Source organism: Cyprinus carpio, chromosome A15 (assembly GCF_018340385.1).
Source record: "Cyprinus carpio isolate SPL01 chromosome A15, ASM1834038v1, whole genome shotgun sequence".
In the NCBI taxonomy this organism is placed as follows: domain Eukaryota; kingdom Metazoa; phylum Chordata; class Actinopteri; order Cypriniformes; family Cyprinidae; genus Cyprinus; species Cyprinus carpio.
In genome coordinates, this window is record NC_056586.1 from 25,541,105 (window position 1) to 25,558,390 (window position 17,286).

General features: G+C 36.5%; 2 protein-coding genes, 1 long non-coding RNA gene and 1 pseudogene across 3 annotated transcripts in view; 3 read left to right on the plus strand and 1 right to left on the minus strand.

Annotated features, from left to right (window-relative positions):
• The window catches only part of LOC109093757, a 50,011-nt pseudogene extending 47,505 nt beyond the window's left edge, over positions 1-2,506 (minus strand).
• Positions 2,507-3,020: 514 nt separating this feature from the next.
• Positions 3,021-4,688, plus strand: LOC109095332 (gastrula zinc finger protein XlCGF49.1-like). Its single transcript, XM_042771753.1, has 3 exons — positions 3,021-3,238; positions 3,841-4,038; positions 4,111-4,688. The coding sequence occupies exons 2-3, from the start codon at positions 3,984-3,986 to the stop codon at positions 4,686-4,688; spliced, it is 633 nt and encodes a 210-aa protein (XP_042627687.1). The 5' UTR covers positions 3,021-3,238; positions 3,841-3,983.
• Positions 4,689-10,660: 5,972 nt separating this feature from the next.
• Positions 10,661-17,286, plus strand: part of LOC109075228 (NACHT, LRR and PYD domains-containing protein 3-like) — a 388,647-nt gene continuing 382,021 nt past the window's right edge. The window contains 2 exon segments of the mRNA XM_042771796.1: positions 10,661-10,890; positions 11,629-11,710. Of these exon segments, the coding sequence (XP_042627730.1) occupies positions 11,661-11,710 (50 nt within the window). The 5' untranslated portion in view covers positions 10,661-10,890; positions 11,629-11,660.
• On the plus strand, positions 11,988-13,100 carry LOC109083878. Its single transcript, XR_006161850.1, has 4 exons — positions 11,988-12,105; positions 12,450-12,564; positions 12,858-12,971; positions 13,081-13,100. It is a non-coding gene; the product is annotated as an uncharacterized LOC109083878 (long non-coding RNA).

A 17,286-nucleotide genomic window follows, 5' to 3' on the forward strand; every position in this document is an offset into this window, starting at 1 on the left:
TGCCTCCCGTAGGCGGCGCCGTCTCTCTGCTCTTGTGTCCCTTGTCGTCCCCGCTCTCTTGGTGCTCTGGCTGGCGTCGCCCTCCTTGTTCTTTTGTCTCTGTCTCCACTCGGTCTCCCTGTCTGCCTTCCTCCCTTTTTTTCTGTGTCCCCCCTTTGTTTCCCTTTTTTGTTTTCGTTTCCCTTGTCCCTGTTTTTCTTTTTCCGTCTTGTTGGCGCCCGCGGCGCTCCGCTGTGCGTCCGCTCTACTGTGGTGTCCCTGGCGGTACCTCCTTGCTGGGTCGCCATGGCCCGGCTGCGGTCGTGCCTTCGGTGTGTGTTCCTTCCCCATCACTGACGCGGCCCAGCCGAGGCGGCCGTCCCTGACTGCGGGTCACCCAGCTCGGCTGGCGCGCGCCGGCGGGGCTCCCCCGGGTTTTTGGATAATCACTTTTGGAGCTGTTTTGTAACAATTTAATATTTGAATATCAAAATAGTAAATAATATGATTAACAAACCCGTGCAACATTTTTGATTTAAAACACTAACTAGTACCATCGTTTATAATTATTGTGTTCACCGCGGATTTTTAAAACTAAGGAACTTTTAGGCCTCATAACCTCCTCGAGATATAAGGAACTATAAGACCAGGATGTTTGTTCATGTAATGTTAAGACTACTTTAGTAGTTAGTAGTTTTTAACATAAATTTTAACAAAAATTAAGCTATAAGATAAAACTAAATTAAATCTAACATAATTAAACAAGAAGTAAAACAGAACACAAACAAACACACATAATATTAGCCTTGTGCATCTTTATAAATCAGTAGTTTCTCAGTTAGGATTGCTTGCCCAGTTTAAAAACAAACAAAACACATAGAAAACACGCAAAGAACAGATATTTGCAGCATATACTGCACCAGACCTGAAATATACTTTATTTGCTATATAAATAATGAAGTGAAAGAAGTCCATATATCATTGATTTGAAAACCCAAGGTCTACATAGTTTCCTTTCTCTTCCTTATAATGCATTGCCCTTTGTTGCTTGGAAACGTGGAAACGTAACGCAATAGACTGACCTGAGAACTCAGCAGCTTCTGAGTGTGTCACATTAACTGCAAACACAAGGTAAAGGTGTCTAACTACCAATACCAGTCTATACAGCATCTGCTGACACTGATCTTTCTAGTTTATTTTGTGATTTCCAGATGTTTATGATCATTCCAGGCTGAAATAACTTTGTTAATTTTGTGCAAAAATAAATTTTGACATATACTACTATCTTAAGTTTTTTGAGAAGACGAAGAAGAGAGGGATTGTGATTATTCCCGTGACAGCTAGCTGTCCATGCGCTAGTGAAAAGAGACTGTCATGAACTACACAAAACAAGCAAAGCTGAAACACATAGATGAATAAACCACTGGGAAATGGAAAGAGAAAATGGGAAAGACAAGAATATGTATCACTGGACAGGGCAGGGACAACAATAAAAGACAAGAAAAGATGAGAAAAGCTGAGCAGTGAGATAAATTATTGTAAGCTCGCATATCTTCAGTCAGTTGCAAACTAAACACTATATATGTTATGAGAAGGCTTATGCAAAGGAAGAAAAAGCAATCATGCTGTCTCAAATTAAACACCCGTTTAAAACCTAGATTTATCTGTATTGTTATAAACTACAGTAGGATTGCAGCTGGAGAGTATATGAATTCACATAAATGAATGAACTCGATACACAAAAATTTTTGTATCAAGTAATTCTCCCTATTGAAAAAATTATATAGTTTATATTAAATATTTTTTTACACTTAAACTCATAAGACAGATACAAAACGAGCCACTTACTCGTGGGTCCGCAAAAAAAACCTAAATCTTTACAACCGGAAGGGAAAAAAAAACTCAATCTTTGGAAGATGGCATCATATGACATTTATTGTGACAGAAGAAGAGAGAAAATAACTATTGTATCCCAAAAAAACTCGCATACAGCATCATGCAGTATGTGATCAATTTTCACCAGCACCTGATCAGTAAGTAAGAATGTCATTCTCTCAACACTAATCTCAACACAACAATAAAAACTCCTCAATTAAAAACAATGAGGATAAAATCTTGATCCACAAGTTTTCAAAACTCTCATCAAAAAAAGATGCATTCACAGGTAATTTTGGAAAAGCGCACATTCAGCAAACCCTCTCATGTACTACAGATTCATTTTTACCTACTGCTTTGTTAAGTTTACAGTTCTTTGTATTCGTGTGAAGATATGTTGATGTAGCTTGATGTCTTACCTCTGTGCGCGCGCACGCAGGAGAGCCCGAGCGCGAGCAGCATCAGGACCAATATTCGTTTCATTGTAGTAAAACTCCTCCGGTCTTTTCTGTTCTTCCTGATCTCTCTCACACTAACACAATGAGAAGATTCGGTGAGATGTTTAAAAAACATCTAAATTAAACTGCAGAATGCAGGAGTCGCTGAAAGGTTCAGGTGGAGCTATGACTGCTCTGTCGCATGAAAGCTTGAGTCTCTGACAGAGGCGAGCGAGAGAGAGAGAGAGAGAAAAGGGATGGGAGGGAGAGAGAGAGAGAGAGAGAGAGAGTTTCCTCAACGACTACTAGACCATCGCTACCCTTCATGTGTCTATGTGGTCTATATGAAATATTAACACACCCAATATTCATTCATCTATAATTTTTCCAAAACGCTTATTCTCTGTAGGGTAGTGGGCACCCAAAAATATATATATATTTTTTTTTAAAATATCAAAATATTTTTAACTAAGCCCACCAAAAAAAAGCTGTAAAAAAGTGAAATGCTTTACTTTGTGATGGATCTTGAAAAGGTGAATTTTGGCTCTACCTGGTGGCCATTTTCGTGAACTACAGCCTGGTATATTTTACATCAATACATTTCAGGAAAAGCTGTCCCCTCGTTATTTTAAAGTAATGAAATCGAGACCCAATTGCCGATTTGCGAAATAATGGTGTGTTTTTGACGATATAAAACGATTAATTTGCTCATCAATCCATGTACGAGCCAATGAGATAAGTTGTGGGCGGGGCTATACATGTAGCCACGCCCCAAACACGGCGGGAGAGACGAGTGCAGTGCTGAGTTTGACTTGTTCAAGCTGAAAATGCTTGCTAATATTACATGAAGAGGCTTTAATGACATTGTGGATGATCGCCGACGCATGCCGCATGCAGATACACGTGGGAGATGTTCGATTTCTAGAAAACCAAAACGCCAAATGCAGGTATATTTTCTGCTCTGCTGGTGAATTTCGCACAATCACATGTCAGTCTGACCAAAGCCCATTAGTCCCGTTATCGCATCATGTTTTCATCTTCGACCGCGTTGAGAGGTGCTTTCCCCAGCGCATAACTTTTATTTTACTCAATATTCTTTAAATATTATGAATTTGAAGTCCTGCGCATATTTCCTATTAGCAAAAGTTTATTATAAGCAAACTTCAAGTTACACGCGCGCGTGCGTCAAACTGACTGAGCTCAATCATTTAAAAACAGTCATTTTAATAAATATTTGTTGTTGAACAACCGAATTAACGCAATATATATACACTTAGATTGTGATTTTTTTTTTATTATCTACATTTATCTTTATTATCTAATGATTTTAAACTTTATAACTGTGAACTAGTTATGTGCCGTTTCTATTGAAACATGTATTAAAACTTTTTGGAACACATTTGTGTATCTAATATCTAATAATAATAATAATTATTATTATTTAGAAGTCAGATTTATTCAAATAAGCTTTATGCTATTAAATTTATAACCTTTATAAATACTTTGTATTTCTGACGTATTTTGATTTTGTCATGTCTGGTGCTTTTAGCCTCTTTGCCACACAGCATTTCACCCTGAAGCCACAGACTCCAACAACATCAGTTCACCAGTAAAAGCTGGCAATAAATTGTCAAACTCCATCTGAAATTGTGCAAAATACTATGGAAACAATTTGAAGAGGAGAGTGAGGACATGAATTATCCAAATCCATGCAGCAAGATACATGAAGATACTGAGGGGCAAAGAGGTTGGTGTCCATTTTTGATTCTTCATTATTGAATGCAAAGGAACATTAAGAATATGAATATGTTTGTTTTAGATGAGATGGAAGTAGAAGAGAGACCTTATTTGTGTCCAGTGTGTGGAAAGAGTTTTTCACGACTGGCCAACTGCAAGAAACACCAGAAGATCCATTCTTCTGTGAAAAAGCATGCTTGTGTTGAGTGCGGAAAGACCTTCGTTACGCCTGAATATCTGCGAAAGCATCAGAAAACTCACACTACAGAAAGACCGTTCACCTGCTCTCAATGTGGACTGAGTTTTAAAGTAAAAGGCCACCTTGTGACACATGAAAGAATTCACACTGGAGAGAAGCCACACACATGCCATCAGTGTGGGAAGAGCTTCATACAGTCATCAGGACTCACTTATCATCTGCTGCATCACTCTGGAGAGAAAACATTTAAGTGTGATAAGTGTGGGAAGAACTTTACTTCATCGGCAAATCTAAAAAAACACCTGACACTTCATATGAATGAGAAACCCCATAAATGCTCTTTGTGTGGAAAGAGTTTTCCACGGCGGGACTCCTTGAATCAGCACCAGAAGATCCATGATGCTGTGGGTGGCGGGATCACATGTGTTTTAAGGGTGTGGCAAGAGCTTTATAGCAGCTAGTCATTTGAAGCAGCACCTCAGGATTCATAATGATGAAAAACCGTTCAGCTGCTCGCAGTGTGGAAGGAGATTCACACAAAAAGGCCACTTAAACAAGCACATACAAACACACGCTGGAGAGGAACCTCAAGCATCAGCTCTCAATCATCTGCGCAGTAGATCAAATAAATGAGATTCTGATAATGCAAATATTATGTTATTGTTCAAATAGAGTTTTTTTTTTTTGATTTGTTCAAATAAACTTGCTTTGAAATCTCACAAGATTTGTAGAGATGATATTCTTTGATTTTGAGTACAAGTATTGCTTTACTAATGTCAGATTTATGTATTTTTATTCTTGCAATTTATTAAGAGCATGCTTTAATTGATGTCCTGATCATTGAGATACACAAGCACATGACCAGAATATGTGAAAGAAGAAGACATGATCATCTAAAGCATTTAAACTATTTTAATGAGGATTCATGTGAACCAAACTTAAAGAACAATTAAAACAAAAAGATGAGCAAAAAAAGGAGCCCCTAAAGGGACCTTTACAAAAATAAAAAATACACAGACTTTCACATGCTCACGAGAAACATTTGTGTGCTCATGAGAAATTTTTCACAAAGTCTGATTTAGGCAATTTTTATTCTATTCTTAAAAAAAAAAAAAAAAAAAAAAAACTCTTCTCTAATCTTTTTGTATTCTATCTATTTGTTTTCTTTTTATTTTTATACAATTAACAAAAGCAAAAAAGGCCTCTAACACGATTTCTCTATTCTTTTTATAGTCTATCTGTTTTCTTTTTATTTAATATATAATTTATAAATATATAATTTAATTTATGTGGCATAATTTATATATGTATATATATATATATATATATATATATATTTGCGTGTCACATGCACAAGATGAATTAGCCACAGCCTGAGCCCCACCTACAGAAATTATTTGTCAACAATGAAACATGATGAACCCATAGATTATTTGACCCCCCCCCCAAACACTGAATTAATCAATACTTGTTGGCCATGATGAAACATATATTAGTTGAAATTGTAGTTTAATTCTACTCAAAAATGAGTGCATGATGCCATTGACACTACAATACAAAATTATTTGTCAAACAAATGAAACATGATGAAACATATATTAGTTGAAATTGTAGTTTAATTCTAGATTACTTCTATTGCAGTGATACATGACATGGTGAAAAATGACTGAATTAATAATACTCATTAATACTCATTCATTTTTTAAAAACCATTAATGTCCATCTATTATTATTATTTATGTTATGTTGAATCAAAATATTTCTTTCTAAAGCTACTTTTTGTAATGTGTATTCAATGCTTTACAATGTTTTTAAATAATCGTTTGAGGTGTATATTCAAAGCTAAAATTGATGTGTGATTAATTTGCAATACAGTGATTAAATTGGATCTAGAATTAAGTGAGCATTAAATTAGCATCTATGTTGGGTGCCAACATTCATGGTGTTACAGCGACGATTTTGAATATAAACAGGACTTCAGATGAAAGACTTGTGGACATGTCTGATCAGTACAAGCGTGTACGCCTGCAGACTGCAAGACAGGGGCGTAACTTGAAAGAGGCGTAACTTGAAGTAGGAGGCGTAACTTGAAGTTGTCGAAATCTCACAGAATCACGCGAGTATGTCAAACATAAAAAAGTGATAATAAGTTGTTGGCAATATGGCTGCTTTCAGTAGGGCACAGAGTAGAATATTGATTACGTTTTTTTTTTTTTTTAAGCAGGGGTTTTAGGCAGGATTTGATGCATAAGGTGTGTGTAGATATTAATGTTAGGGGACAATGTGAGTGATGTGTACGTTTAGTAGGATCCACACTCCGGGACAGAAGAGGGCGGTATTGCACCAATAAGCTGGATGCCAACTGCCGTTAAACTGGAAAGAAGTTACAATGAGTTACAATGGTGAGAATATATTTTTTCACGAAATAATTATTTAAATTTAAGAGTACAAGTTATTTTCATACAGTGGTATTGATTTTGGAGTTAATAATCTATTAAAACTAAGGTGTGTCAAAAGTCGCAGCAAAATATAAGCAAAAGGTGTTGTAAAGACGCTATCCTCCGGTTTCACAGACAAGACTAATTGAGCTATGGCCTGATCCTGGCTTAATCTAAACCCTGTTTGTTACTTACATAATATAGCATATTTGTGATTGTGCTGTAAAAACACGTTTTATAATGAATAACTAACAGGGTAGCTCCATTAAGTACACTTCTTTTAAATTGGATTTACATAAACCATATACATCTTGAAGACGATTACTAAATGTCTATTTGTCATCTGACAGCATAATCTTTGATAAGTATTGCAGATAAGCACATCTAACAGACATGAAACAAGCATCTGAGTGATGTCTGTGTGCTATTATGTATAATTCACTGTTAAGACTGATTTAGATGAGTGTAAGTCATGTAAACAAACAAATCTACATACAGTAACTAAACACTAGTTATCTATTTTATTTGTCCATTTGCAATATTGATAATTTTAGGAACATTTGTGTTGGATAAAAAGCGAGTTACATCAGTTACTAACTCAACATGCAGATGCAGTAACTGTGTATATCACAGATAAATCACAGAGGTTACTTGACTCTTGTCTGGATGTTACAGGAACAGATTATGTTTATCTGCTGTAGAGTGACTGATGAAGGAATGCTGCCATCAAAGGATTTTTGTAAGTACACTACAAAAAATAAATAAAACATTTTAATTAGTGTAATTTCAAACAGTTATTACAGCACTGTTTCTTGTTGTTTTCTGTACATTTGCTGCAGATCTTTTGTGGTGGAGCAGGACCTGCAAGGAAAGGGGAAAAAAAGGAAAAACCTGAAACAAAAGAATAAAGTAATGACTTTTTGTATTGTGTGTATTTCTGTAGGTTATGAAAATGTCTGCAGACTGGTGTGTGCACTGAGGATGGAGAAGTCCACTGCAGCATCCGGAAATGGTCCAGAGACACGGATGAGACGCTCCATCACTCCAGCTCTTACTGTCTCATCAGGACCAGATGCTGCTGTGGTCTCTTCATCATCAGTGACCCCAGAGCAGCGAGAGCATCTAGAGAAAGACCAAAAGACACTGAGGATTTGATTTTGGTAAAGTTTGTTCTGCTGGTTTCTGTTTATAAGAACGAAGGCTGACTTTCGGAAGCTTCAAAAGCATCATCAAAAAATGTGATGGAGCTTTTATCTGAAGTGATTGACAGTGCTCTTATTACAGAGGCCTACAATCCTCTGATCAAGCTGGAGAAAAGAGCCCGTGCTCAAGCACAGTTTTGAACCAGTTCAGTAAATTATCAAACTACAAAAAAAATAAATCAATGCATGTACTTGTAAACTCTGTGTAAATGTTTTACAGGTAGTGGTGCTCATGGAGAGCAGCACACGATTGTTTGGAGCAGACACAGCAGCACTCAGATTGTCCCGCATGTGTTCTTCTGCTCTCGTTTCAAGGTTGTGTGGTTCAGAGAGCCGTCATCAAGGTGTTCCTCATCCTGCTGCTCAACGACATCCCCGTTGAGAAGAGTGAGATTGTGAAGCACAGCGCAGCAGCAGAACTGTCTCAGCTGTGTTGAGATGATAGTAAGATGTGGGGTTTCACCGTCTGTAAATACATGATTGTTAGAACAGTAAGTTTGAAAGAAGCTTTGTTTCTTCTGTCGTTGACTTGTACATGTCTGCATTTATTGTGATGCTAACATTTATACATTCTTTTAATCATTTAGACATGTTTCTTGTCAGTAAATAAAATATAAACATTTTATCTATTCATGTATTAATTGCTTGACTGAAAACTGATGTATTCACATCAACTGCATTAGTGTATATTCATGTATAGCTATGTCACGACAGAAAATACATTTTGCTTCTTTTTTACTAAAATGTAATTTTAAGGAAAAAAAAATGTATATAATTATTGGTTGGCATTTATCATTATTATTGCATGTAAGTGTTGGGGTGAGCAAAAGATGCAATTCATTATGGGGTAATGTTAATTTTTTGAGTAGTAATACTTACATTTTTAGAGTATAAAATCAACAATCTTCTCCAAAGGTGAGATCTTCGAGCAGCTGTTCGACGTTTCGTTTGTGCAGATATTGCAGATCGCTGAGAGAAACTGTACTGGACTGTTGAGTTAGTGATGCTGTGAGGTGGTAGTGCACCTGGACCTCTTTTTTATTATTATTGCCAAACTTATTACATAAAAGATCATGGTAAGACGGTTGTATCTAACAATAATCATAACGCCATAAAACAGTAAATAAAAAAATAACGTGTTCATCATAGTATAAGATACTATACAAGAAAAAAAATTCACATAAAATAATTGAAAAAAATATTCTAGAGATAACGATTTTGGGTTTTCTAATTCTATAAAAAAAAAATCACATTAGTGGAGTTAAAAATATAAAAACTTAAATTAACAGTATTGGCTATACTACAATCTTCATTATCAAGATACAAATACATTCATTAAACCTTTCACTCATATCTTTTAAGTTTTTACGCTCGTTTTAACTTTGTAGGTCACATGATCAACATAGCGGATGATGATATCCAAATCGCATTAATGCTTCATACACAAAAACGCATTCAGGCTGTAGAGTTATCGCTCGTTAAATTAGTTCTTATTGAAATTAAGTGCCTAATTAAAGGGTATGCGGTTTCGAACGCAGCCCGACAAAATCTCGTTTTGACATCTCGCGTGGTTCTGTGTGATTTGGACAACTTCAAGTTACGCCTCTTTCGTCAAGTTTACGACCACTTCAAATAACGCCCCTTTCTTGCATTCTGCAGACAGACCCAATCAAGATCAGTAACCTCAGGAAAAGGCCTGACTACAGATGTTATTGTAAATGTGTCTACCAGCAGAGGGCGTAAAATATAATGGTTTCTTACTTTTTTCCTCCTGTCTATGAACACAGTTAATTACTAATAATTGTTGACACATTCCTCTTAATGGCATTTCTGAGGCCAACATCAGAAAACAGTGATGAGACAGTCACCCTTTCTTAATTCCACATTTTATATTAACCATTATGTTCTGTTTGGGGTTTATATGATCCCAGAGCCTATTTAAGTAAAGAACATATGTATCTTAATTTTTTCATTGCTATAGTGGCAAGAGCTTTATAGCAGCTAGTCATCTGAAGCAGCACCTCAGGATTCATAATGATGAAAAACCGTTCAGCTGCCTGCAGTGTGGAAGGAGTTTCACACAAAAAACACTTAAACAAGCACATACATTAGCTCTCAGTCAACTGCGCTGTCATTCAAATATATGAGATTCTAATGTTATGTTACTGTTCAAAAGTTGTGTTTAAATATCTTCAAATGAAGTTGCTTTGAAACATCACAAAATTTGTAGAGATGTTCATTTATTTTGTAGAGTAGCTAAAGTATATTGCTCTTAGATTTGTGTATTTTATTCTTTCATTTAGGCTGCTGAAGATCATTGAGCTTTCAATCATCTTTTAATCATCTAAAGTATTTAGTCTTATTAATAACGATACCAGTAAAAAACAAGATGAGCTTAAAAAGATAAACTCAGATGTAATAATTTTTAGCAATGAAAAGTGAGATTTGGTGAAATAACATCAGTATTGTTATTGTATCAATGTGGCAAAGGTGAATTTTGGGAAAGAAAATTAGAAAGTTGGTCACAAAGCAGAACACTTGATGGAACGACCACAAAAGCCGAGATTGTCTTCGGGTTTGATTAACGACAAACAAACAAATAAACTAATGAATTAAATAGCTTTGAAATGTCCCGAGATTTAAAAAACTAATGTTTCTTGACTTTATTTAATAAGTAAAATTGTGTAGGACGCATGTAAAATGTTGTATGAAGCTTCCACGCCCTCTAGTGTCCCATCATTAGTTGAAGTTTGCCTTGCTAAACAGTCAGGGAAGACACGAGACGTCACTTGTTTATCGCTCGAGACACAAACAGAGTGAAAGTAAAAGCTCAGGTGTTTCGCCATGTAGAGCTATGAATTGATTTACAATACGGAATACTGAAGTGTTTTATGGGGAGCTTTATAGCTAATGAATTTACCAGTGGCTACTTGACAGGAAAGTTGGAGGATTTGTGTGAATTTCTATGTAGCCTAATTATATTTTGGTCAAGGTGAGTGCGCAGATCTCCTGACGCTTTACAGGTAACTTCCGCATTCATATATTTTCCCTGAAGGGCGTATTCAGGATGTGTTTCGGGTTGCCTGCGGTTAATTTTAGCCTTTGTGCTGACAAAAAACAGACATTATTTGAATTCGAGTGAACGCGCGTCTCATGAAGGTTTTTTTTTATTATTATTATTATTATTTGTCTCATGATCCTGTTTCTCCGTCTCTCTGGATCGGCTTTCATTTACATTTAAATTTAATCATTTAGCAGACGCTTTTATCCAAAGCGACTTACAAATGAGAACAGTAGAAGCAATCAGACCAACGAGAGAACAACAACGGTATACAAATGCCAGTTAGTCTAGCACAGAACACAGCTGTTTTTTTGTGTGGTGTGTGTTGTGTAAACAATTAGAAGTGTGTGTGTGTGTTTTCGTTTCAAATAGAAAGTGAAAGTATGTGTTGATTTTTTTGCCTTTTAAACAATTAGAACCGTTTCTTTACAATGCGTAGGCTATTATCAAAGTTTTTAGTAGGAACCGTGAATTTACCTGTATAGGCTACTTATAGAAAAGACGGAGCATGTTGTCGATATGTAACGTTAGCTAATTAAAACTGATCAAGGTGAGAAAACAAGACTCGAGACACTGTACAGGTGACTTCTGGGAACGAGAAAAACAGGATTTTAGGATCTTGAGACGTGATAATTCTGTTTCTTCGACTCTCAGGATCTGTTCAGCTGAATTATTGTGTTTGTTTGTCATTTCTATCCAGAGTCAGTGGTGAAGCTCAGATTCTGTTTCATCATGGATGACACACAAACATCCAGAGATGAAGATCTTTCCCCAGGATGCAGGTACTTTCAATAAACACTATTTAATTGCTTTTAAATGATTGAAGATGGCAAGATGGTGTTTGATGATAAAGGCTTTTAGGACCTTACGTAAAATAATGGTCGTCACAAAGCATTACCTTTTCTCTGTTATAGTTTAGTCCACCAGAAGTGATCAGAACTAGTACAGTATTTTCAATACAGTAATTTAAACTATTGACTAATCTTTTTTCTCTCTCTCTCTCTTTCTCACAATAACTCACCATAACAACCATATCCCACCCTCTCCTCTATGAGGATAGTTCATTTCATAAGAAGGGATCAGAAGAACCAGAGCCCAGCTGTGTCTCTATGAGTAGTCACAAGTCTTTGGATTTGCCAATAGAGTTTAAGAGTGGAGATACACAGTCTGATCTCAGGTAGCCTGTAACATTTCTGTAAAAGATATTATATAATTATGATACATAATGATACTATATAAATTTGATTATAGCATGACACTTTATTTTATCAGAGTAGTATCAGTACTCTTTTATACAAGATATGAGAAATTGTTTTTGTACATATTTATAGTTTTTTTTTTTTCCTGATGTTAATGTATATAATGTTTCTCACACAGACACATCTCTGAAATCACTGTTTAATTTGTTTTAATGTAAATAATTATTAGGTGCTCTTTAAAGTGTTTTATAAGGATAAATGAATATGTAATTTGCTGAATACAGTAATTCAAAGCATTTTCTTTCATCTCTTTCTGTTATAGTTCAGTTCATCAGAAGAGTCCAGAACCAGAACCCAGCTGTGTGTCTATGAAGAGTGACGAGTCTTTGGATTTTGCCAATAAATTTTAAGAGCAGAGATACACAGACTGATCTGGGGTATAATATTTCAATCACAATATGAACAATAATCAGTAAAATTATAAAAAAAAAAATTTGGATTATCAGAATAGTATTCTAATAATGATAAATTATATTATTTCATTTGATAATTTAATATATGTAGTGGTGCTCACACAGAAACAAATTTGTGAAAGCATTTAGTTCAGTTTACAGTTTTTGTATCAACACAAATAAAGATCATAAAGTGCTCTTTAAAATGTTTGTACAAATATATATATATTATTTGAATACAGTAATTTAAAACATTCACTGTAATCTTTTTTTTTAAGTTCATTTCATCATAAGAAATCAGAACCAGAGCCCAGCTGTGTGTCTATGAGGAGTGAAGGGTCTGTGAGTCCTCCACTACATCCTAAGAGTGGAGATACACAGACTGATCTCAGGTATAACATTTCTGTAAAAGATATGATTTAATGATGATACAGAATAAAAAAAACAAAACAAACTAGTTCTCATTAACTTATGTAATAATGTGGTATTTTAATTTTACAGCCATGATGTCCTCAACACGTCCTCCTCAAACACGTTTAGAATCAAATCTGAAGAAGAAATTTGAGTGTCTGTATGAGGGAACATCGCCGCAGGGAAACCCAAAACATCCCTGAAAGAGATCTACACAGAGCTCTACATCACAGAAGAGTGAGAGTGGAGAGAAGATCAGTAACGAGCACGAGGTGAGGACAGATTGAGACACAATCCAGGAGAGCAGCAACAGAGGACACACCGATCAAATGCAGTGACATCTTTAGAGCTTTACCTGGACAAGACAAACCCATCAGAACTGTGCTGACAAAGGGAGTCGCTGGCATTGGAAAAACAGTCTCTGTGAAGAAGTTCATCCTGGACTGGGCTGAAGGGAAAGAGAATCAGGACGTCCAGCTCATATTTCCACTTCCTTTCAGAGAGATCAACCTGATAAAGGACAAAACACTCAGTCTTTCAGATCTTCTTCACGTCTTTTTCCCTGAAATAAAAAAAATTGAAATATCCAGTAATGAATATAAAGTGTTGTTCATCTTTGATGGTCTGGACGAGTGTCGTCTGTCTCTGGATTTTCAGAGTAATGTGAGGTTGTGTGATGTAAGTGAATCAGCCTCAGTGGACGTGCTGCTGACGAACCTCATTGTGGGGAATCTGCTTCCCTCTGCTCCTCATCTGGATCACCTCCAGACCAGCAGCAGCTGATCTCGTCCCCTCTGAGTGTGTCCCATCGAGTGACAGAGGTACGAGGCTTTCAATGATCCACAGAAGGAGGAATACTTCAGGAAGAGAATCAGTGAACTCAGAGAGTCTGGCCGATAGGATCATCTCACACCTGAAGTCATCAAGGAGCCTCTTCATCATGTGCCACATCCCAGTGTTTTCTGCTGGGATCTCAGCCGCTGTTCTGAGAGAAGATGTTGAGTCGAGGGCCAGCGAGAGTGGAGAGATTCCCAAGGCAATTCCCAGAGACTCTCACTCAGATGTACACACACTTCCTGATCCTTCAGACCAACATCAAACATGAAAAGGACTATGAGAAGAACGTGACAGATAAGAAGACATGATCCTCAAACTGGGGAAAGTGGCTTTTCAGCAGCTTGTGAAAAGGCAATGTGATCTTCTATGAGGAAGACCTGAGAGAGTGTGGCATTGATATGACAGAAGCATCAGTTTACTCAGGATTGTGCACTCAGATCTTCAGAGGGAGTTGGGCTTGTATCGGAGGGGGAAAGGTTTCTGCTTTCTGTTCATCCGTTCTGAGCGTTCAGGGTGGTCAGAGAACATCTAGCAGCTCTATATGTGCACCTCTCCTGTACAAACCACAACAGAAATGTGTTTGACCAAATCACCAAACAGAGTTCCCTGTCTAAAATTAAGAACTGGTTTCAACTCATGTTTAAAAATGTTTCATTATCTGCTCTGCATCAGAGAGCTGTGGATGTGGCTCTACAGAGTAAAAATGGACATCTGGACCTTTTCCTGCAGATTCTTCTGGGTCTGTCAGTGGAGTCTCATCAGAATCTCCTACAAGGTCTAATGAAACAGACAAGAAGAACTAAAAGAAGAAGAAATAAAAAAACAGTTGATTTCATCAAGGAGAAGATCAGGATCATTGACTCTACAGAGAAATCCATCAATCTGTTCCACTGTCTGAATGAACTGGGTGATCATTCACTAGTGGAGGAAATACAACAGTATCTGAAATCTGGAACAATAAAGGGAGTCAAACTATCTTCATCTCAGTGGTCAGCTGTAGTTTTTTGTGTTTTTTGACATCAGAGAGACAGGATGTGTTTAATATTAAGGAATTTGTTGGAGGAAACACCAAAATAAAGCTGAAAAATCTGAAGGTTCTCCAGAAGCTGCTGCCTGTGATTAAAGAATCCAGATCAGTTCAGTAAGTATCACTGAGAACAATCACTTCACTGTTAAAACATAAAGAAAATAAAAGCTCATAAATCTTCTGTGCTGTAGAAGTTGTCCAGAATTTAGAGGTCAGTATTTTGAAGTGTTTTCTAATAAAAGTCAGAGAAGAGTTGCATATGATATAAGGGTTTACCCAGTTATTAGAAATGTTCTTGCTTTGCAAAGTTTAGTAGATGCTAGTAGTATTTCAGTTTTTGAATTTAAATAATTTAAATATTTATCATTTTTTAAGCCATTGACGTGTAATAAAAAAATATATACATTTTAAAAAAATGTTTTCTTTTGTGCTCTGTGATATTTTAGATCTCAGTTTAGTGACCATTAGTTCAAGAGATCCAATGATTGATTTTATGTGCCTTAACGGTCGAGTAGTTCACTTCCAGAACAAAAATTTCTACATATAATGTGTACTCACCCACTTGTCATCCAAGATGTTCATGTCTTTCTTTCTTCATTCGTAAAGAATTATGTTTTTTTGAGGAAAACATTTCAGGAATTTTCTCCCATATAGTCGACTTTTTATGGTGTCCGTGAGTTTGAATTTCCAAAATGCAGTTTCAATTCAGCTTCAAAGGGCTCCCCTCTAAACGTCCCAGCCGAAGAAGAGTCTTATCTAGCGAAACGACAAGTCATTTCCTAAAAAAATGTACAATTTTATATTTTTTAACCTCAAACACTTGTCTTGTGTAGCTCTGCGTGAACTGTGCATTCTGGTACATGACAGTCCCATCTCATTTTCCAAAATCGTCCCTACATTGCTGTTTTACTGTTTTTTATATAAAGGTCATTTGACCTTCTTTGCATGTTTACTTTGTAAACCACTGGGTCGGGTACTTCTGCAGTGATGTAGGATGATTTTGAAGTTGGAGGAGAGGAAATGATATGCAAGTTTTTCGACCATACCCTAACTTCTTCGAACGGGACAACTATTGCAGTAATACGCATGCGCATTGCAGAGCTACACACAAGACGAGCGTGTTGAGATTAAAAAGTATATATTTTAATATTTTTTTTTTTTTTTAAATGACTTATTGTTTTTGCTAGATAAGACCCTTCCTCCTAGGCTGGGATTGTTTAGAGCCCTTTGAAGCTGCATTGAAACTGCATTTTGGAAATTCAAACTCACGGACACCATAAAAGTCGACTATACGGAGAAAATTCCTGAAATGTTTTCATCAAAAAACATAATTTCTTTATACGAATGAAGAAAGAAAGACATGAACATCTTGGATGACAAGGGGGTGAGTACAACCAGTATATGTAAATATTGTTTTGTTCTAGAAGTGCTAACTACTTCCTTTAAGTTTGTACTTTCTCTTTAATAAGTGATTCTTCTGACCTGACCTAATCTGATCAGAACCGAGAGATTGAAGGTGTGTCATCCAATTGTTCTCTACAGGATGGGGTGGTTGTCTTCTTTTACAGATGAAGGTTTTGCTGCTCTGGCTTCAGCTCTGAAATCAAAAAACGTTTCATACCTGAGTTAGAACTGAATTTGTCTGAGAATAAACTAGGAAAATCAGTGGATCAGCTCTCTGCTGTACTGGAGGATCTTCACTGTCAGCTAGAAAAATTGTGGTAAGATCATATTTGACTCTCACCATGACACACAATGTAAAAGTGTATTTGAAGTGTCAGCCTCTTTGCTTCTGCTGCTGTGACTTAGCCATCTGATTAAGCTGGAAATGATTAAACACACAAGCTGCTCTTCAGTAACATGATACTGCAGTGTGGCCCCGTCCACACGGAGACGCGTTTAGCCACCCTTGTGTTTTCGTGTGGACAGTGAATCCATATATCTGAAACGATGACGTCATCAGCCCATGTCCGTCGCTCGGCCCTACTCCTGAGACACCGGCTACGTCACTAACAGGAACAAAGGCATGAACAAACACTGAATTGATTGTAAATTTTTATTAACAAACATTACACAGATTAATAAATGTATGTTTTGTTCATGTTGGTTAATATACTGAGCGAAGCTTAATTTTCGCATAGTCCCCAAGTCTTCTTCTCCGTTTTAAGTGTATCTCTGTGGCAGAATTACAGCGGCCACATGCTGGTCTGGCATGTATGCTAAATCTTTTTGTGTCGGTTGTCATGGTTTCAGTATGTTGGACATCGATATTTTTTGAGATGAGGGAACACAAACACACACCAATCAACATTTCAGCTCCTCTTAAACTTTAAAAAGCGGTTTTAAAAAAAATGGCAAAGGGAAGAATAGCCTTCGTGGTTCAAATGGTTTTTTAAAAAAGTCACAATGAGGTTTTGGGAGTGAATTTGATT

Coding starts and splice junctions, on each gene's coding strand:
- LOC109095332 (XM_042771753.1), top strand. CDS start 3,984: ATGAATTATCCAAATCCATGCAGCAAGATACATGAAGATACTGAGGGG. Junction 4,039..4,110: donor AGATACTGAGGGGCAAAGAG/GTTGGTGTCCAT, acceptor TGTTTGTTTTAG/ATGAGATGGAAGTAGAAGAG.